This window comes from Pinus tabuliformis, chromosome 2_1 (assembly GCF_031772625.1).
Source record: "Pinus tabuliformis cultivar Carrire ecotype Pingquan chromosome 2_1, CPIR1, whole genome shotgun sequence".
Taxonomy (NCBI): Eukaryota; Viridiplantae; Streptophyta; class Pinopsida; order Pinales; family Pinaceae; genus Pinus; species Pinus tabuliformis.
The window spans coordinates 830,818,320-830,840,651 of NC_142299.1; the positions used below are offsets into that span (position 1 = coordinate 830,818,320).

Consider the following 22,332-nt stretch of genomic DNA (forward strand, 5'->3'; position numbering starts at 1 on the left):
AGCACATAGGAAACTTGAACTCATTCATTCAGATTTATGTGGTCCAATGCCTGTTCCTTCTGCAAATGGAAATAAATATATCGTGACATTTATTGATGACTACACCAGAATGTGTTGGGTTTATTTATTGAAGAACAAATCTGATGCTTTTCAAACATTCAAGAATTTTCATAAATGGATTGAAAATGATGCACAATCTCATATTGGGTCTATTCGCACTGATAATGGAAAATAATACACATCAAATGAATTTGAAAACTGTCTTCGCCAACATGGGATCAAACATCAAACAACTGTGCCTTATAATCCCCAACAGAATGGTGTAGCTGAAAGAATGAATAGAACAATCTTAAATATGATACGATCCATGCTCTTCTTAAAAAATGTAAAGATAATGTTTTGGGCTGATGCTGTTCTATGTGCTGCATATATAAAGAATAGATGTCCATCTAATGCTATAAGAAATAAGACTCCATATGAAATGTGGTATGGACATGTTCCTTCGGTAAAGCATCTTAGGGTCTTTGGTTCCACCTGTTATGCCTTGATACCAAAGGTACATAGAAACAAACTTGGTGCTAGAAGTCGTAAGTGTATCTTCATGGGGTACTCAAACACCTCCAAAGCATACCGTCTCTATGATGAAGTAAATAAGAAGTTTGTTGTATCTAGAGATGTAATTTTTCTTGAACCATCCAAAACTGACAATGTTGTTGAGCGGCAACTTGATCGCTTGGATAGATTCGCAAAAGCAAAATCATTTCAAGAATTTGATAATCAGATTCCACATCTTGAAGGGGGGATTCCTATACTAGATCAACATGTGGAATCTTCTTCTGAAGAACACTCTCCCCCGCATGAAACTCCAACAACGAATGATGCTTTAAGTGATGTAATTGATAGAATTGGGAGACTCAATCTTGATTTAGTCCCAACTCAATCAACGGAGCAGCCTGGACCATCTGAGAAAGGTCCCCCAAAGTGGCTGACAAAGACACTTGAAAGTGTTCATCCTGATGAAGTTGGAAAGACAGGAACCAGAAATTCAAACCGGCAAAATGGAGGTGATGTAGATGACTCTAATTCACCTGTTGATATGGATGTTTCTTATGATTGTGAATTGAACTTGTCTACAGATTTTGAACCAACTTCCTTCAAAGAAGCTGCTTCTCATGATGAATGGAAAGAAGCGATGCAAAAGGAGTATGATGCCCTCATAAAGAACGACACTTGGACGCTGGTTGATCCTCCATTAGGAACCAAACCAATTGGCTGCAAGTGGGTCTACAAAAACAAGTATAAAGCTGATGGCTCACTTGACAAGCACAAAGCTAGGCTTGTGGCAAAAGGTTTTGCACAGAAGGAAGGGGTCGATTATGAGGAGACTTTTTCCCCCACAGCAAAATGGGCTACCATCCGGACACTCTTTGCACTAGTAGCTCAGAACGGTTGGAAAGTCCATCAAATGGATGTAAAAACTGCTTTCTTGAATGGAGATCTAAAAGAGAATGTTTTTATGTCCTAGCCTGAAGGATTTGCTGTGAAAGGACATGAACATAAAGTATGCAAACTTGTGAAGTCCCTGTATGGCCTCAAACAAGCACCGCGAGCCTGGTATGAAAAACTAACTGAGCATCTTCTGAAACTCAATTTCAAACATTTTGATCTTGATGATGCAACTTTATTTGTCAAGAAAGTTGGCAAAACAGTTGTATATCTTGTGGTATATGTAGATGATCTTTTAATGACAGGGAACAATGAAAGCTACATTGCATCCATAAAGAAGGAATTGGGGAAAAGTTTTGAAATGACCGATTTGGGCTATGTTCATTACTATCTTGGCATTGAAGTAACCCAACATCCAAAGTCCATATTTCTTTCTCAAAAGAAATACATTGGAGATTTGTTGAACATGTTTGGCATGACAGAGTGCAATCCTCTTACTACTCCAATGGAACAAAACTTAAAGCTCACATCTATTGAAGGAAAGGAATTTGAGGATGCAACAAAGTATAGACAGCTTGTAGGAAGTCTCAACTACCTAACTATTACTAGACTAGACATTTCATTTGCTGTTGAAATCCTCTCCAGGTTTATGCAAAAGCCTTGTGAGGGACATTGGTCTGCTGCAAAAAAGGTTCTAAGGTACTTGAAGGGAACTCAAGACTTTGGAATCAAGTATACGCAGGTGGACGACTTTAGCTTGATTGGATACTCTGATTCAGACTTCGATGGAGACAAAGAAACTGGAGTATCTACTTCAGGGTATGCTATGAGTCTTGGATTAGGAGCTGTCTCCTGGAGATCACGTAAACAATCAGTTCCAACAGATTCCACAACAGAAGCAGAATACATGGCAGTAGCTGAAGCAACAAAAGAAATTGTGTGGCTCAGGAAAATTCTTGAAGATTTGCAGGTAAAACAAGTACAATCAACACCAGTCATGATTGACAATACCTCTGCAATAAAGTTGGCCAAGAACCCAAAGTTCCATGATTGAACGAAGCACATCAATACTAAATATCATCTGATTCGACATCATGTTGAGGCCAAAACAATCCATCTCCGTCATTGTTCCACAAATGAGCAAATTGCAGACATCTTCACCAAAGCGCTTGGAAGAGAAAAGCTTGAACGATTCAGAATGATGCTTGGACTCACCAACATCCCTTCAGATTAAGGGGGGGAATGTTGACACCTAATCCTTGTGATTGGGTAAATATATGTAAATAAATAAATGAGAAATGTGAACAGTCATCGGGAGATGAACTGAACAAGCTCTCCCTCATGTATATAACAGACCTACCTGATTGAATGAATAATACGAATCAGTTTTTGCTTTATGGAGTTACTACCTGGCCTGACAAAGACGAAGGTTGGTGTGCACATACACCATTGTCTCCGCCCTGGACTGCTCAAGCCTGCTCTTTTTGACACTACACAAATTCCTATATGTGCTCCAATCCCTCTCGCAACAAGAGGATGAAGTCACCTGAGAGAGGAGCCTCATGGCTAACTGCTGTGGGGGAGGGCTTGTTGCCCCATGAGTTGCCTACCAAGAATAGGGCTTCTTAGCGCCCTGCCCCTAATCACATCATAGCTTGCAAATCGCCCAGTGCCAGTGGAAAACTTTGCAAAGGCATCCTCCACCTCATCAAGGGATGCTCTATCCTAAAATATTAGCCTCAAAGCATCCTTCCTCCCCTGTGAAATTTCACCATCCATGTGAGGAGGGAATTTGCAGTAAGGTCCACCATTCAGCGACTCATGGCTATAGTATTTTGGGTTCAATTGGTAATCCAAACAATGCAAAGGTGTGCAATTCTTGTCTCATATGCTGATAAGAATATCTTGAATGGTGGTGAAGGGGGCCTCTGATGATGTCTCATACTCAGGGCTCTCACTTTGTAAAATAATGGTCCTCACGGACTCAATCATGGAATCCCATCCCTCATAAACTTCTCCTAGGATGTGTTGGTCTGTATCTGTAAATCATAGCAAAGCAATGATAGGGTCCATGATCTTAATAGTGAGATCTATCCTCTCCCACCAAGCATCATTTAACACTGTGTCCTTGACTCTTTTTGAGGCTGCTTGATCTGTCTTTCTCCAAAAAGACCAAAACTTTGAAATAACCATGGCCCCAAGAGCGGTCTTGACCTCCTTCAACCTCTTTAACATGATGAATGAAGAGGCAAACCGTGTATCCTACAATATTCAACAATGATAGATGGGTGTACTCCAAGACATGCTGGACACGAGAATCCCACGTTCTAGGACACGAACGTGAGAATCAGACACGTGTCCTAGAGAATCGTGTTCGATTCGTAGGATTTGGGACAAAAGGGGGGGCAAGGACGAATCTGGTTTCTTAGTTCATGAGTGGTATTATGCCATGGGGAGAACTATTTTAGTCCATAGTGGGTGGCCTTATAAAATGAACTTTTGACTTGACCAAGGAGAAGCTGCCACATCACCACCTCATGGGGTTTTTGCCCACAAATTGGGTTCTTCATCTTCAAACTGGAATATCTCTCAAACCGTGAAGAGCCACGTGGCGTGCCACATAACATCAGAATCAGCTCAACAAGGAGAATCCAATGGCGACGATCTCTAATGCAAATTCCGTGATTTGCTTCTTCAAACACTAACAACAAATGCGGGCTACATTCATCACCTAGGGAATCCAAACCCTAGAGCTAGGGTTTCCAAACATCCTTTTATGGAGCTTCCAACTTGATGTAATCCAAACAAATATAAGAGCGTTCATTAACTAATGTTGGCATCAATGACAACACCATTCAACATATATGACATGATTATTGTTGATGAAATCAGTTCTCAAATTTTAGGATGAGAACACTATAAGATGGACAGCCTTTGCTATCTGATTATATATTTGGGTGGTCACTTGTGATTTTTGGCAAAGCTGTAGGTGATTTGACAGTTACAAGTAGGGTCAATTTTGATTAAACATTTTGTCCTGTTGGATGGTATGGCATTCTCTTGATGAGATCATTTATCTGTTTTTCTTATGGTATAAATAGTTCATTGAGAGGATTGTCATTTTAAGTATTTATTTGAACATCTTAAAGAGCCTTATTTGAAAGCAATATAGCCTACTCCAAAATAATGATCTCTCTTTGTCAAAATCATGACACAACATATTCAAACAAAGGGTTAAAACTTCCAATTTTTAATTTTTGATATAGTTGTGGAGTGCACCTTTTAGTGTAAATGGTAAGTGAAATTTCTTCCAATTTTTAGAATTTTCTTTGTTTATTTCCAGTGTAATCTTGAGTCAAATTATTTCAATTTTCTACAACCATTTATAAGTTAAAAGTAAATGTAGGTAAAATTTCTTCGTGTTTAAGAAAATACAGTTTGATTACCATGATTTGATCTTTTCAAGTTCAATAAGATATACAACTTTCGGAGAGGTTTTTCAGTTTCTCTATCTTTTTGTCATTCATGGCCAGGTGCAATGCTGCTGTTCAAGAAATTTGATATTGGACCCTTTGAAATAGGCGATTACCTTGGTGAGTTCAGAAAGTTAAATGCTTTCCTTATTTTGTCAATAGCAAGATTTAGTTTATGCTGGTCCTGACTTAAATTGTCATGTAATCCAATCTATCATTTATATGTGCAGCCATTGGAACTATTTTCTCTGCAACAGACTCAGTTTGCACTCTTCAGGTCAGTTTAGAAGAGAGTAGTTTGAATCATTGTGGCACTCTTTGTAAATAGAAAGAACAACTTGCTCAGGCAAAAGGAAAATGTTTCTTTTTATTTCAACAAAAGGTACAATTGAAATTAGAAAATTTGAAGGAAGGATTAAAAATGACAGGTTTTTAAAGAATAAAAATGCTTGATACATTTGGAGGGCTTGGATAAACCATACATTCCCCCATTTGCTTAGCCATTTTTCCCTCCATGCTTCTCCTTTACGTTCTCTTCTTCCTGTCTCTGATTTTTGTGTTCTCTAATTATAAAATAGGATCCATGTCAGTTGATGACAGTTACAACTAAAAACGAGTATCCTGAGTTGGAGTGGGGCTTAATTTTTCGTTTTATTTTTTGATATAATTTGTTTATATAACAGAAAAAAGTGGTGGGTTTGAGAGTCTTCTTAATACCTCAAAATTTGGAACTGAGGTATTGTATAAAGATTGGGAATGATAAACCCCAAATTTTAACTCATGTAAATATTGTAACTACGGAACACTTAAAGAATTGAAGATTTCCATTTATGTAATGATCCTTAATAGGAATATAAGTGATAACAAGCAAATAATACATGCAACAAATTACAAAAACGAAATATTCAGCAAACACCCGTATAAAAGCTGCAAACGGAGAATTCCTGAGCCATTTTATTATATTTTTGCAAGTCAAATACAATAGATGATGGAATGGTGCACCTGGGCTTCTCTGAAAGGACAAGCAGGACCAAATCCAGGTAGGAAAATGGCTGAGCTGAAGGCTGCCCAGTGGCTGCACCAATCTGCACTACGCTGGACAAGCAGGACCAAACCTAGGTAGGAAAATGGTTGAGCTGAAGGCTGCCCAGTTGCTGCACCAATCTGCACTACGCTGCCCAGAAATTGTTGCTCTACTAAAGTTCAAATGGATGGAAGGTGCAATGAAACTGCCCAGAAATTTATATGCTTTTAACCCGGACTCCTTGGCCAAAACCCACAAAAACCCAGAAATGGTTTGGCCCGATTTGGACTTCCCAAAATCAACCTCGAAAGGTACTATTCAATCCCCAGCAATTCTACACTAGCTGCTGCAAAGATATGGCTTAAAACCCCACCTCCGGTGTTCAGAAAATTTCAAAACTTTATATTTGGGATCCTTGTCGAAAACCCAGAAAAACCCAGAAAGAATTTCGAATGGTTTAGACTTCTGATTTTTGACCCCCTTGGAGCCTCACCTCAGCCCTAGCTGCCAATTTCGATTCGCTGGAAACTGCTTGTAAATCCACCTGAAAACTTCTCCAAAACGCTGAGTTCACCCGTGCTATCCAATCCCTAACTCCCCAGATGATCTCTTGGCCCAACTCAGGTGCTCCAAAGTACCATGAAAATCTGCTGTGTGGCCTCTACATTGTCCCCCAGCCCAACAGTTGGAATTGCTGGAATGCTGGCTGTAAAACCAAGGAAGAATGCTGGTCTAATGCTACTACCTCAACGCCCCAACTCTTGGACAAGCAATCAGATCTCTGCTTGCCTCAATCTCCCTCCGCATGTTTCCTGGTTGCCCAGAAATATGCACTCCTTGCTCTGTGCTGGTTGGTGGTGCTATGTCATTGTGCCGGAACTCCTGAAATCCTGGTAGAACTGCCTCTCTAGGGCGGGTAGGAATGGTCCCCTGAAGTAGAGGTTGAATCTCCGGCTTGAGAGATTCATGGTTAAACAGTCGGTTGACTCAGCTAAACAATAGAGTGAACAGTCAAGTGATTTTGTTTGCAAGATGTATGAATGAATTCCAAAACGAGAGTTGCTCCCTCCCTATAACTACTTGAGCCTCCCTTGCCTCATGTGGGCCCTTCCATCCACCTATTTGACGTTCCCTCCAAGCTATTCGAATGGGCCAATTCGAATTACCATGTGGGTGGCCCCCACATTCCACTAGCAACCAAATCAAGTCAAATTGCCCCCTAAGTCCCTAAGTCGAAAATGATGGGTTCTCTTCTTTAGCCAAAATTGTGCAAAATTGTGTAGCAACACCCTGTTACAAATGTGTTTTACAAGGTACATGACAGTCCTCCCCTCCCAGATGTTGCTTGCCCTCAAACAACCTCAAAGACGGGTGCTCCAATATGTGCTCGCCCTCCCAGGTGGCATCCTCATTCGGCAAGTTCTTCCAACGCTCCAAAAATCGCTTGTACTAAAACAATGCCTGAATGAGCATCCTCTCTAACTGTTGCTCCCCACTGTCACTGGAACATGTGCCAAGGTCCCAGACATGCCACTAAATCATCCTTGACCTCAACACTGTTGTGATATGAAAGAATCATTCAATACCAGGATCACTGGCCATCCTGTCCAACATGAAGCTCCCCTCACTCCACTCACTATCCTGCCTGGTGCAAGCACTAGAAGTCCCTTGCTCTATTAGTGACTTGCTAAAGCCCAATGGAAGATTTGTATGATCTCCCCTTGTAGTAGCCGACGCATCCCTAAAGGTTATTGAGTTGTGAAAAGCTGTGACACCCCAATTCCCTGCTAGTCCCAGAGTGGTGCCACCATGTTGACGCTGCGCTACTCTGACTATGTCATATTCCCCATCATGTGTAGATAGTATCCTCCTCTCCTGGAACTCAATGGTGGAATACTGAAAGAGGCGAGAGTCGAGACACATCCTGCCTGGGCATCTCCATGGCACCAAGGTCTACCCATCCAAATCTAACTCTGAACCTGTGCAACAATAAAGAATGTATGCCTCCCCATATGATGAAACCCTGTGTGAACCCCCTATGTGTCATCCCAAGAGCAAAATATATCACTCTCTGCCACGACTCTGCTCATCACGAGTGATCTATCGATCAACTGAGTCCTTGCATCCCATAGGCAGACCTATTGTGGCATAGCCTTGACAACCGATGGAATCCCTCTGGCCCTCGTCTCTAGTCCTTGCATGTAACCTCTATATAGGCTCCATATATTGTGGTCTAATCTGATGCATGCTAATTTGCCTTGTGCCTGCCACTGTGTAGTACCGATGATGTTGGAAGCCACGTGTGCCAAAGAGCTACCCACTGAATGCAACCAAAAGATGGGTATCTACTTGTAATCGACTCAGGGTATGTGGATCCTTCCTGTCCCTGCCAACCATCTCCCTTGGGTTTGCCATCCGCCCTCTTGATAATGTGCCAATATAAGGTCTGGAGCCCGGACACATATTGGGAAACTACCTCAGCCGTACCCACTATCCTCTGCTCATGCTTGGTCTCGACATGCCCTGAGAAAAGAGTGACACATGTCTCCCTCAGGACTAGCTCCCTAGACGTAGGCTCGGTGATGAATGATATGCCACCCCTGTAGATGATCACCTCATTCCCCAACCTATGGCTGTCAACTGACGCACCAATCCAATGCCACTGTTGAAAAGTCTCCCCCCTAGTGCGTTGAGTGTCACCCAAATATCTCGGGTGAGCTCCTCGTCCCCCGTTGCTCATGCCCAGAGTGCAGAAAGTCGACAGCAAAATCGACTACACCCGGGAGGGATGTAGAAGAGGGTCAAGTGTGTGAGTCCCCGCGGATACCATCAAGTATCGCTCATCTGTGTCCCCGTCGATCCTGGGTGAACTACGCCCAAAGGTATGCCTGGTGTTTCCGTCCAAGGGTCTCCCTGGAGGCAACACTCCAAGACCTTGCTGTGTAGTACTATACACCCCTGCATACCACCGATCATCCCAGTACTCCTGGACATGCCATTGTACATTGCGGCCTACCCCTGTACACCACTTGATACCCTCGGCTATGGCTATGCCATCCTGTACCATCCTGTCCTGACTGTGTCACGGTACCTATCACTCCTCGCATGTACTCAATGTGATGTGAGGCACTCCCACTCCATAGCGCAGTTAAAGATACTACGACACACCCCCATGTGTCTCCATGCCCATCTGCAGACCACTTCTCCACGCTAGATGTTCCTACCCATCCCTGAATGAGATGGCCTAAAGCTGTGTCCATATGCGTCAGCCTGCATCCAACCTGGATCATCACCTCCACTATCGCATCACCATGCTCTCTGATGAGGGGACCTCCACTCCAAGTCCTCCCTAAGGGATCCAAGTAGTGAACCTCCTCAGGTGTTAGCAGCGATGCCACCACTGCTCTGCTCCTCTGTGTCTCACGCAAATGCGAGTAATCCCTAGCTCCATACAAGGCACTGTCTAGTGGCCTGCCAATGCCACCTCCTCCGACAAACTCCTGCTAGAGTACACTGATCATCCTGAGACCCCGTGTACAATTGTCGTACCAAGACAACCCAAGGAGTCTCCCCAAAAACTGGTTGGCCATTGGCGCTGACCGAAACTCTCCTAGTGGAGGTGCACGCTCGACTGCTAGGTCAACTATACCGTCAAGGTCGTAGTCAACTAGTATACTTGGGAAATGATAGGTAATACCTCCTAGATTCCAATGCCAGTCGGGGCTTCCAACATCCCCAGTGCCTGAAACTCCTGCTGCGCTCCACCTGGGTCCACTACCATCTCCATAGTCCACTCCACTGGGTACCAACTCAGAATCTCTCACCACCCAACCCCAAGAGAAGGATCGAATGCATGAAGTCCCGCACATAGAACAACCCCAGCATGCAAGTGTTGCACCCTATGCAATTCGGGTCGTCTCATCTTGCTATCCTTGTCAATACATACAATCTGAGTAGGTAGCTATATCTCTCTCCGTCCAATGGGCCAAGGTAACCTAATAGTGCTGCCAGCCCTGTCTATGTATGCCCGAAGAGGGCTCCTCTCACGCTCTAATATGCACTCTAGTTGCATCAGTAGGGAATCCAACAGCTCCCCAACGTGAGTCAATTTGGTCGTGGACTCGACACAAGCCACTCTCATGCCCTCCAGCTCCTTGTTCTGCTGCAGAATAGTTTCACGCACTAATGCGACCTTCCTTTTTGATGCTAGAAGGTTGGCATGAAACTGGTGGAACTGCTGTGGGCATCTATCACCTGTAAACTCGGTCACAACTCCAGATACCTCAACCACTGTTGGCATCTCGTCCATGGGTGGCTCTGCGTCAACAAATGGCTCTATGTGTGTAGGCTCTATCTTCTGCACTAAGGTGTCAACTGGGGCTATCAAAGAGGTCTCTAATAAAAGTGAATCTTATGCCACACTGGGTATATCGATGTGCTCCTTACCATCTTATGGGTTCTCAGCATCATGCTTAACCTCCTCCTCAGGGTCCTGATATCTAAAGCCAGGTCTCCACCAGCAAAAGCGCCCCCTGGTCTCACCCTCTAACCGTCTTTGTCCTGTCTTCTCCTTTTCAGGAGATCTGGTGCCTTGATCTGGTCGACTTTCCCCACACGATGTAGATGGTTGCACCCCCACAGCCTGCTCACCTCTAACGTCTTTGTTGTAAGGGTGAGGATGGGTTTGGTCTGTCACCCTCCTCAACTGGGCCAACCTCTCATCGTCCCAATGAATTCTACCCTAGAATTTCTGCATACTAGATTTCCCTTGAGCCATGGGTTTGTCTCCGGTTTCACCCATCACTGTGCACTCATACCCAAAGCTTCCATGATCTTTTGGCTAATTTCCCACAGTTGGGCCAAGATCATGCTCTGATACCAATGTAATGATCCTTAATAGGAATATAAGTGATAACAAGCAAATAATACATGCAACAAATTACAAAAACGAAATATTCAGCGAATGCCCATATAAAAGCTGCAAATGGAGAACTCCTGAGCCATTTTATTATATTTTTGCAAGTCAAATACAATAGATGATGGAATGGTGCACCTGGGCTTGTTTGAAAGGACAAGCAGGACCAAACCTAGGTAGGAAAATGACTGAGCTGAAGGCTGCCCAGCTGCTGCACCAATCTGCACTGTGCCACCCAGAAATTGTTGCTCTACTGAAGTTCAAATGGATGGAAGGTGCAATGAAACTGCCCAGAAATTTATATGCTTTTAACCTCGGACTCCTTGGCCAAAACCAACAAAATCCCAGAAATGGTTTGGCCTAATTTGGACTTCCCACAATCAACCTCGAAAGGCACTATTCAATCGCCAACAATTCTACACTATCTGCTGCAAAGATACGGCTTAAAACCCCACCTTCGGTGCTCAAAAAATTACAAAACTTTATATTTGGGATCCTTGTCAAAAACCCAGAAAAACCTAGAAAGGATTTCGGTTGGTTTGGACTTCTGATTTTTGACCCCCTTGGAGCTGTGACCTCAGCTCTAGTTGCCAATTTCGACTTGCTGGAAACTGCCTGTAAATCCACCTGAAAAATTCTCCAAAATGTTGAGTTCACCTGTGCTATCCAATCCCTAACTCCCCGGATAATCTCTTGGCCCAAATCAGCTGCACGAAAATCTGCTGTGTGGCCTCTACATTGTCCCCCAGCCAAGCAGTTCGAATTGCTGGAATGCTGGCTGTAAAACCAAGGAAGAATGCTGGTCTAATGCTGCTACCTCAACTCCCCAACTCCTGGACAAGCAATCAGATCTCTGCTTGCCTCAATCTCCCTCTGCGTGTTTCCTGGCTGCCCAAAAATACACACTCCTTGCTCTGCGCTAGTTGGTGGTGCTATGTCACTACGCCGGAACTCCTGAAATCCTTGTAGAACTGCCTCTCTAGGGTGGGCACGAATGGTCCCCCACAGTAGAGGTTGAATCTCCCACTTGAGAGATTCGTGTCTAAACAGCTGGTTGACTCAGCTAAATAGCAGAGTGAACAGTCAAGTGATTTTGTTTGCAAGATGTATGAATGAATCCCAAAATGAGAGTTGCTCCCTCCTTATAACTGCTCAGGCCTCCCTTGCCTCATGTGGGCCCTTCCATCCACCTATTCGACTTTCCCTCCAAGCTATTCGAATGGGCCAATTCAAATTCCCATGTGGGTGGCCCCCACATTCCACTAGCAACCAAATTAAGTCGAATTGCCTCCTAAGTCCCTAAGTCAAAAATGATGGGTTCTCTTCCTTTGCTAAAATTGTGCAAAATTGTGTAGCAGAACCCTGTTACAAATGTGTTTTAGAAGGGGCATGACAATTTAATGTTTTATCCAAATTTCTAAAATGGGAACTGAGTGCAAAGATGATGTTAGTTGAGTGGGACTTTGCATTCAAATTATGAGGATGAGGCAAGTTAACCAGAATATTCAAAAGACGCACAAGGTAAATGTAGTGTCCTCACCCATGAAGCCTTCCTATTGCGGAAAACTTAGAAATAAAATTTTCTTGAAACATAAAAGGATACTCACTAAATTTTACTGCTTAGTTTAGCTGGGTTCTATGGCATGCTTGCCTTAATAGGCTCTCTGATGTGCATAGTCAAGTTGTTAGCTTGAACAATACAATCATTGAACGAAAGCTTTTGAGATAATAAGGTGACGCAACTCATTATTCACTTGTGGTTCTTGTATCTAGTAGGCCTAGTGCAAAGCCCTACTAGGTAGAACCAAATCTTATGGCAACAAGAGAAAGGGTTGCCACTGTTATCTCACCAACCTTTCTCGTGCTCTTTTTGGGTATTTGACGATAAGTGAGGCTTCCTTAAATTCACCTAAAGGATATTCAATGATTATGGCTCAAGGTGACTGACGAGGTCTATAAAATGGGATACAGTACTGGTGGAGCTTAGGAGGCCTAGATGTTATATGCCAGAGTTTAAGTGCTCTATTTCTATATCAAATTGATGGTTGTATAAGTTAGGGTTTTGCTGGTTTTCAATGATAGGGTACACAATGCGATATAACAGCCTTAGGAAAAGGCCTTTCAATGAATAATCAACAAAGGAGGTAAGGCCTTCAAATAAATACCAAGGTTTTAGGGTTTTCAATGGAATTTTATAGCTAAAACATGCATAAACAACAAATAAATGATGACATCAGCCCTAAAAGGTAAGGTCTGGCATGCAGTGATGCTAGATTTTGCTTTTCTTGTAATTTATTAATGGATTCCTACTTCAAGAGCAATTAAACACCAAACATAAATTACTTTTTAGCAATTTTCCACATAAAAACCTAGCCCTAACCCTAGGCTTTGTTGAGAAACCAAGTATAGTGTAGATTAGGCTTGATTTATCTTCTTGATAATTATTTGTGAATGTTAGATTTCTTCTTTTCTTATTATGTCTTCTTCATCAAGCAATTACAGATGTTCAATTCTTCAGGGAAATATAAAGAAACAAGACATACCAAAATTAGACTACTAGCCAGGGAAAAACCCCACAAGGGGGAAACCCAACAATCCTTCTCTTATAGAATCAGATCAAAATGAGATATCCAAGACCAAGACCAAGTCTGCCACAAAGATTCCAAGTCAAGCCCTCCTCCAAGTCTCCTCCAACAAATCGAAGTCAACATTGGTCAAACTCCTTCAAGGCTGGTCAAACTTTTGAAATTTTGACCTTGCAATAGAGGCCAATTTTCGGCCCTGCAATGCCTAAAAAATTTCGCATGTGTGAACTAATGTAGGGCAGAAAACTTCGATTTCTCTTTCTCCTTTGACCTCCTCCTCTCTCTTTTGACTTCGTCCTTGCTCCTTGTTTAGGTGCAAAAATAGATAGATGATGTGATATTGATTGATTTCTCCAAGAGGTCGAACTTGACTCTTATATATAGCTGTCTAGGAGGGTCAAATAGGTGCCCTTACACCGACTTTTCCAAGGAGGGCCGACTTGGAGATCTTGTTGGCTTGTGACACAAAAATAAAAATTGATTTCTTTTTCTTTCAAATGTCCAAATGGGACATGACTCAAATAAATATTTTTTTGACTCAAAATGAATTCTTTTTGACTCTTTTGACTCCAAGCATAAAGAACATGCTTTGACAAAATGTGATAAATAAAATAAATACATCAATGACAATTTTATATTATGAAGACCGACTACTTACAATTTCAACGCTCCCTCTTAACTAGGGAGGTATTCATAATGACACAACAAGATATTTTCAAGTTGAAATATTCATATAAGAGAGGATCTAGATTGATAAGCATCAATGATGATAACATCATCATAACTATCATTGTCAAACTACCAAGGCCTTGAAAAGTACGCTCTATCTCTTAACTAGATCAGAGCACAATGCTGTGCGGCATTAAATTGGACACGACCGCCTCTCTAGGCACATACCCCACCTAGGTTCACCAAGGTATGTCCTCACAGGACCATTTCCTAATCCCAAGGAAAAGTTCGTCCACCGGACCATTCTTTACCAAGTTGTTAATTTTTGGTATGTTCTATGCTAGAGCAATTTATTTAAATTTTCACAGTTAGCAATCACATCAGCATTACGATAAACTGCAGATAGAACATAAATATAATATGCAGAAGACAAGCCAAGACAAGAGGACACAAGATATGGCGCGAGCCAGGGACAAACCCCACAATGTGTGGGGAAACCCTTTGATCAAATCTTCTTTTATCTTCAAAGTTCAGCAGAGAAAGAGAGAGAGAGAGAGATAATACATTTACAACAGAAGTCAACATTTTGACTTATCTGGATCTGAGCATAGATCATCTTCTATAACGATGAGATCAGTTGAAGACATTCTGCTTCAACTGATCCTCCAAGGTGACTCCTTCACCTATCATCATTCTGCATCTTGTCCATTTGCTGCACCTGACCGTGTAGCACCATCATGTTGTATCATCATGCTGCTCATGATCACTGTGCTGTCCATACATCAAGTTGTCCATGACTTCATACTTCATGCTGCTCATGCATCATCATGCTGCCCTTGCATCATCATGCTACAACACTGTCAGATCTGCACTGATGAAGGCTTACGATCACCCAATCAAGCCTTCAAATTTGCTCCCACAGGCTGTCCAACAATCTGATCCAAAACTAGTCAACTTCCTTGATCCAACACAAGGCACAAATTGATGTTCCAATCTGTTTTCGCTGCTGTTCCTAACTGTGACTGGTTAGGGCATCCATATGCTGCAACAGCCCTTAACCAAGTCACCAAACAGCCTTCAAAAACAGTGTCCTACCCTTGTATAAGTCCTCTGCCTCCACGCTGTTGATTAGGGCTCAATCTAGCCACCAAACAGTCCCATGCAATGCCTTTTCAGTGGGCTTAGGGCCTGCGGCCTACCACAGATGGCTTCCTGTACCCACGGCCTACTGAAACAGAGTTTCCAGCCCATACATAATATTCAAAACAGCCCAGAATTCTGTCTCCTTTATTGTGGCCTTTCTGCTGGTTAATTTTCACTCCAAAACAGTCATAGGAGTGACCTAAAACGTCCCTTCTTCCTTCACTGGAAATGCCCTTACCTGTGCCCAATAAAACAGAGATTTAGGGCCCAATAGACTGCAGATTTAGGGCACCTCTGTTTAGCGTGTAAGGGCCTCTTTGGACAGCGTATAAGGGCTCTTTAGAACTGCGGATTTAGGCCTTCACATACGGCTGGTTCAGGCCTTGCCAAAGCCTCCCTTTACTGCGTTATGGAAGCCTCCTAGACTGCGTAGATTAGGACTGCTGATTGACCTGCGGCTAGGGCACTTGAGCTCTAATCAGACTGCGGTTATGCCTTGTTTGACTGCAGCTAGGGTAAGGCTAGATCAGCCTTTAGAACAACGTATTCTCCTCTAGATCTCTCTGTCCACAAAACCCAAACACGTGGAGAGAGATCACAAGAGATGTGTGTAAAATGTCTTCAAGTTCTCTTCTATTTATACTAAAAACTTAGAGGTTGAATAGACACGTCGGTTGGGCTTCTAGAGCCTACATAAGAGCTGGTCGGCTTGGTAATAATTACATAAACAAAATAATTTCATATCTCCATAAATACTTATCGGAATCGGATGATCTTTGGATCAATCCTACACCTCTCGACGAGAGGGATCCAATAAAATTATCAGCTGCCATAAATAAGCTGACCCACATGGAGTTTGGCCCTAGTTGCCAATTTAACACTCCCTCTCAACTAGGAAGAACTCCATCCATTGATCCATAAGTCTGACTGTACCATCTCTGCCATCAGTGCCCTGCACTGCTCTACCTAGCTCTGCTCAGCTCTGTTGGCTCTGCTCTACTCTGCTCAGCTCTGCTGGCTTTGCTCTGCTTGGCTCAACTCAGCTCTGCTAGCTTTGCTCTGCTCTGCTCATCTCCGCTGAACTATGAAGAAGAAGAATTGATCGAGAATGTCTCATACCATTCTCCACTGACCCGAAGTCAGACTCAGAGTGCATACCACTAGTCCCAGACCAGTCTCAACTGACCTGAAGTCAGCGTCATAGTAAGTACCACTCCTACCACTGGTCCCAGACCAGTATCGCAGTCTCAGAGAGTGTACCACTGGTCCCAGACCAGTCTCAACCGACCCGAAGTCAGTGTCATAGTATGTACCACTCTCACTGGTCCCAGACCAGTACTGCACTGACACGAAGTCAGTCTCGGAGTATGTACCACTGGTCCCAGACCAGTCTCAGCCGACCCGAAGTCAGCGTCATAGCATGTACAACTCCTACCACTGGTCCCAGACCAGTATCATTGATCCCAGATCAATGGAGGACATCCTAGCGTAGGGAGTACGGTAGATACAACGATGCGTCCATCGGTATTACTATGGTCCCTAACTTCATTTCCCTGCTCATTGATCAGATGAGAGGTACTTCCCATGAGTCCCAGACTGCATGGGTAGGAAGCCTCGACAGGAGAACTTAATCAATCCTGTCCTCACAGGAGAACACATCAATCCTGCTACAATCGCCATGGAGAACACATCAATCCAGGCTGCCATGGAGAACACATCAATCCAGACCTCACAGGAGAACACATCAATCCTGCTACAATCGCCGTGGAGAACACATCAATCCAGGCCTCACAGGAGAACACATCAATCCTGCTACAATCGCCATGGAGAACACATCAATCCATGCCTCACAGGAGAACTAATCATCCTGCTACACGAGAGCGAATCATCTTGTCCCACAAGAGAGCGAATCATCTTGTTTCAGTGCGCACCACCAGGGGAGGGTGAGTCACCCTGTGGTCGTATGTTGCTCCAGTAGAACTGCAAACCCCCTAGAGCTCCTAGAGCTCAATGTATGCAACATGCAGGACCCTTTTACAAAGGTCTCTTGATGACTCCAAGTCGTTCGGGAAAATCACAAATTTGATCTTTCCTCGGGGCTCTGTCCTGTACATCATCTCAGTTCGATGGAGCCTCCTTGATCATCGACTTACCATATCCCAGATAAGGCAGTATTTGATGTCTATCTGCTGGAGCAATTGTCGAATACGAGATTCCTCAATAATCGAATCCCACCTCTAGTTGTCATAGAGAATCACAGTGGAATTCATCATGTGTACAAACAGGTCACTGAAGAGCTTCAACAACCAGACTGCCTCACAGAAGGCCATACTATCAGCAATGTACTCTGCCTTGGTGGTGCTCAGAGTCACCGACTTCTGCTTCTTGCTCATCCAGGATATCGAGGCAAATTGCAAAAAGAAACAACACTGAGAAGTGCTCTAGTGATCCTCCATACTGCCTGCCCACTCATCATTCGAATAATCATGTGGTTTCATATTTCCGGCAGTGTATCTCAATTCATGAGAGATTGTGCCCTGAAGATATCTTAGAAGATTCTTGGCACCAATCTAGTGAGGCTCAACCAAATATGAGCTCACCATGCTAACTGCAACAAATATGTCCGGACGAAGGTTCTCCAAGAACATCAACGCAAAAGAGTTTATGAAACTCAGAGGCATTTCCCAAATCAGGTCCAACATCACCACCACATAACTTCTTGTTAAGATCCTCGAGGTAGTCACAGGCTTGCAACTTATCTTTCCACATTCAGAATCCAACTCCCTCTGTCTCCTATAAATGAGAGGGTCTGCACTTGTCAAACATACGTGCCGGTACGAGAGGTTTATCATCCACAACCTTCGAGTAATGGTTTGGATCGGTTTCACTCCTAGTGAATCTCAGCTGCATTAGACAGCTATCAATCCTCTCATACTACGCCCGAGGTGTTTTTGCTTCAAGCAATAAAGGGCTTTCTTCCACCTGTATACATGAGTCTCAAATTCCTCGGGTTGTTCCAAGCCTGTGGACCTGTTACATGAGGGGGAATGGACCCCTTGTAAGATTTTCCTTCGATACATCTCAGACATGTACCTACATGCTCTTTTGAATTTAGGCATCTCTGTCACCATCTAACTCACAGACCTCTAGTGCTGAGTCAATGGACATGGTCCTCAGTGGACTTCCTGCAACCTGATACAACCCTGAACTCAAAAACATCTTCGAAAATTCAATTTTCAAACACGTACCTTTCCATTGACGAATGCCACCATAAAACCTTTGACTTCCATTCCCTTTTTCAGGATAGTTGGCATCGGCTCCAAGTGTAATCCCACGATTGTTTCCATCTCTGTCAAATTAGAGAGTGCACCCTTCTATCTGATGAAGTGCCTTGAAGCACTACAACCAATATGCCAGATTCCCAAAGAATCTGAAGGAGAGGGCCAATACAAGATAACACTCCTTTATCAGAAACAACATTTGGTTCTTCTTACCAGGGTTCATTGCTTCCTTGAAGAGTTGGTTGTGTCTTTGATGACCTGCATCTCTGTCATTCGAACACTCCTTCGCATAAGGGCCGAACTCATAACCAAGACATCTACCTTTCCATCCACCCTTATATCCGAACTTCCCAATGAAGTGATCTTTAGGTATACCATCAGAAGTTCTGTTACGCCATTCTAATAATATGCTCTGCTTCGACTTCACCCTAAGTGAAGTGTAAAGAACCCATTGATCCTTCTGTCTTATCCCAGCTGTCTTCGGTGATTGCTCTTTCACTTTTGCTTGGGCATTGTCTTCACCTCAGCTCTGATACCATGTTAGTTTTTGGTATGTTCTATGCTAGAGCAATTTATTTAAATTTTCACAGTTAGCAATCACATCAGCATTACGATAAACTGCAGATAGAACATAAATATAATATGCAGAAGACAAGCCAAGACAAGAGGGCACAAGATATGGCGCGAGCCAGGGACAAACCCCACAATGTGTGGGGAAACCCTTTGATCAAATCTTCTTTTATCTTCAAAGTTCAGCAGAGAAAGAGAGAGAGAGAGAGATAATACATTTACAACAGAAGTCAACATTTTGACTTATCTGGATCTGAGCATAGATCATCTTCTATAACGATGAGATCAGTTGAAGACATTCTGCTTCAACTGATCCTCCAAGGTGACTCCTTCACCTATCGTCATTCTGCATCTTGTCCATTAGCTGCACCTGACCGTGTAGCACCATCATGTTGTATCATCACGCTGCTCATGATCATTGTGCTGTCCATACATCAAGTTGTCCATGACTTCATACTTCATGTTGCTCATGCATCATCATGCTGCCCTTGCATCATCATGCTACAACACTGTCAGATCTGCACTGATGAAGGCTTACGATCACCCAATCAAGCCTTCAAATTTGCTCACACAGGCTGTCCAACAATCTGATCCAAAACTAGTCAACTTCCTTGATCCAACACAAGGCACAAATTGATGTTCCAATCTGTTTTCGCTGCTGTTCCTAACTGTGACTGGTTAGGGCATCCATATGCTGCAACAGCCCTTAACCAAGTCACCAAACAGCCTTCAAAAACAGTGTCCTTCCGTTGTATAAGTCCTCTGCCTCCACGCTGTTGGTTAGGGCTCAATCTAGCCACCAAACAGTCCCATGCAATGCCTTTTCAGTTGGCTTAGGGCCTGCGGCCTACCACAGATGGCTTCCTGTACCCACGGCCTACTGAAACAGAGTTTCCAGCCCATACATAATATTCAAAACAGCCCAGAATTCTGTCTCCTTTATTGTGGCCTTTCTGCTGGTTAATTTTCACTCCAAAACAGTCATAGGAGTGACCTAAAACGTCCCTTCTTCCTTCACTGGAAATGCCCTTACCTGTGCCCAATAAAACAGAGATTTAGGGCCCAATAGACTGCAGATTTAGGGCACCTCTGTTTAGCGTGTAAGGGCCTCTTTGGACAGCGTATAAGGGCTCTTTGGAACTGCGGATTTAGGCCTTCACATACGGCTGGTTCAGGCCTTGCCAAAGCCTCCCTTTACTGCGTTATGGAAGCCTCCTAGACTGCGTAGATTAGGACTGCTGATTGACCTGCGGCTAGGGCACTTGAGCTCTAATCAGACTGTGGTTATGCCTTGTTTGACTGCAGCTAGGGTAAGGCTAGATCAGCCTTTAGAACAACGTATTCTCCTCTAGATTTCTGTGTCCACAAAACCCAAACACGTGGAGAGAGATCACAAGTGATGTGTGTAAAATGTCTTCAAGTTCTCTTCTATTTATACTAAAAACGTAGAAGTTGAATAGACACGTCGGTTGGGCTTCTAGAGCCTACATAAGAGCTGGTCGGCTTGGTAATAATTACATAAACAAAATAATTTCATATCTCCATAAATACTTATCGGAATCGGATGATCTTTGGATCAATCCTACACCTCTCGACGAGAGGGATCTAATAAAATTATCAGCTGCCATAAATAAGCTGACCCACATGGAGTTTGGCCCTAGTTGCCAATTTAACACAAGTCCATGAATTCGACTTAGGATGTTAATCCTTTCCTAATAAACCATAATAAATGACTGAAGAATGTTCGTCCAAGATGCTTATCCAAGACCAAATCTACCACAAAGATTCCAAGTCAAACCCTCCTCCAAGTCTCCTCCAACAAATCAAAGTCAACATTGGTCAAACTCCTTCAAGGCTGGTCAAAATTTCGAATTTCGACCTTGCAATAGAGGCCAAATTTTGGCCCTGCAATGCCTCATAAATTTCGCACGTGTGAACTGATGAAGGGCATAAAACTTCGATTTCTCTTTCTCCTTTGACCTCCTCTTTCTTTTGACTTCGTCCATGCTCCTTCTTGTTTAGGTGCAAAAATATATAGATGACGTGATATTTATTGATTTCTCGAAGAGGTCAAACTTGACTCTTATATATAGCTGTCTAGGAGGGTCAAATAGGTGCCCTTACGCCGACTTGGAGATCTTGTTGGCTTATGACACAAAAATAAAAATTGATTTCCTTTTCTTTCAAATGTCCAAATGGGACATGACTCAAATAAATATTCTTTTGACTCAAAATAAATTCTTTTTGACTCTTTTGACTCCAAGCATGAAGAACATGCTTTGACAAAATGTAATAAATATAATAAATATATCAATGATAATTTTATATTATGAAGGCCAACTAGTTACAATTTCAACACTCCCTCTTAACTAGGGAGGTATTCATAATGACACAACAAGATATTTTCAACTTGAAATATTCATATAAGAGAGGATCTAGATTGATAAGCATCAATGATGATAGTATCATCATAACCATCATTGTCAAATTACCAAGGCCTTGAAAAGTATGCTCTATCTCTCCACTAGATCAAAGCATAATGTTGGGCATTAATTTGGACACCACTGCATCTCAAGGCACATACCCCACCAAGGTTTACCAAGGTATGTCCTCACAGAACCATTTCCTAATCCCAAGGAAAAGTTCATCCACCGGACCATTCTTTACCAAGTCCATGTATTCGACTTAGGATGTTAATCCCAATCAACCATAATAAATGACTCAAGAATGTTCGTCCAAGATGCTTATCCAATCCACCATTCTCCCTATCCGCTTTTATGCACTCGACTTACGACGGTTAGTCCTGGCCATAATACATCACATGTGGAGAACACGGTGTCCATACTCACTCCCGCTCAATCCCGGGAGGGGATAACTACAAGCCCAAGCTTGTGTCGGAAGTACTCATACTTCCCTTACATCATTACCTGTTCATCCGTGGAGATCTTGTTTGTAGCTTCACGACTCCTATTTGCACCATACTCTCGAATCATCAAGCGCTTCCATCTTCTATGAAAAGCTAGGTCCTTGACAATCTTTGTAGATAATCATGATCGAATCCAACACGTCATCAAATAGTCCATCAAACATTTTATGAAGCCAAATTGCTTCACAACTAATTGTACCAACTGCCACATCTTCTGCCTCCGCAGTGCAACAAAATTTTGCTTCATACTCTACTAGGAAATCGTACCAGATCCCAAGCATTAGTAGTATCTCTACTTAT

The 22,332-nt window shown here is 43.0% G+C and overlaps 1 protein-coding gene across 2 annotated transcripts in view; it reads left to right on the forward strand.

The window, feature by feature from the left end:
* Positions 1-22,332, forward strand: part of LOC149203224 (sodium/hydrogen exchanger 2-like) — a 213,195-nt gene that overhangs the window by 93,608 nt on the left and 97,255 nt on the right. For both annotated transcript variants that reach the window (XM_089403364.1, XM_089403365.1), the window contains exons 4-5: positions 4,980-5,039; positions 5,150-5,196. In XM_089403364.1, the coding sequence (XP_089259490.1) occupies positions 4,980-5,039; positions 5,150-5,196 (107 nt within the window). The remainder of the gene's footprint in view (positions 1-4,979; positions 5,040-5,149; positions 5,197-22,332) is intronic.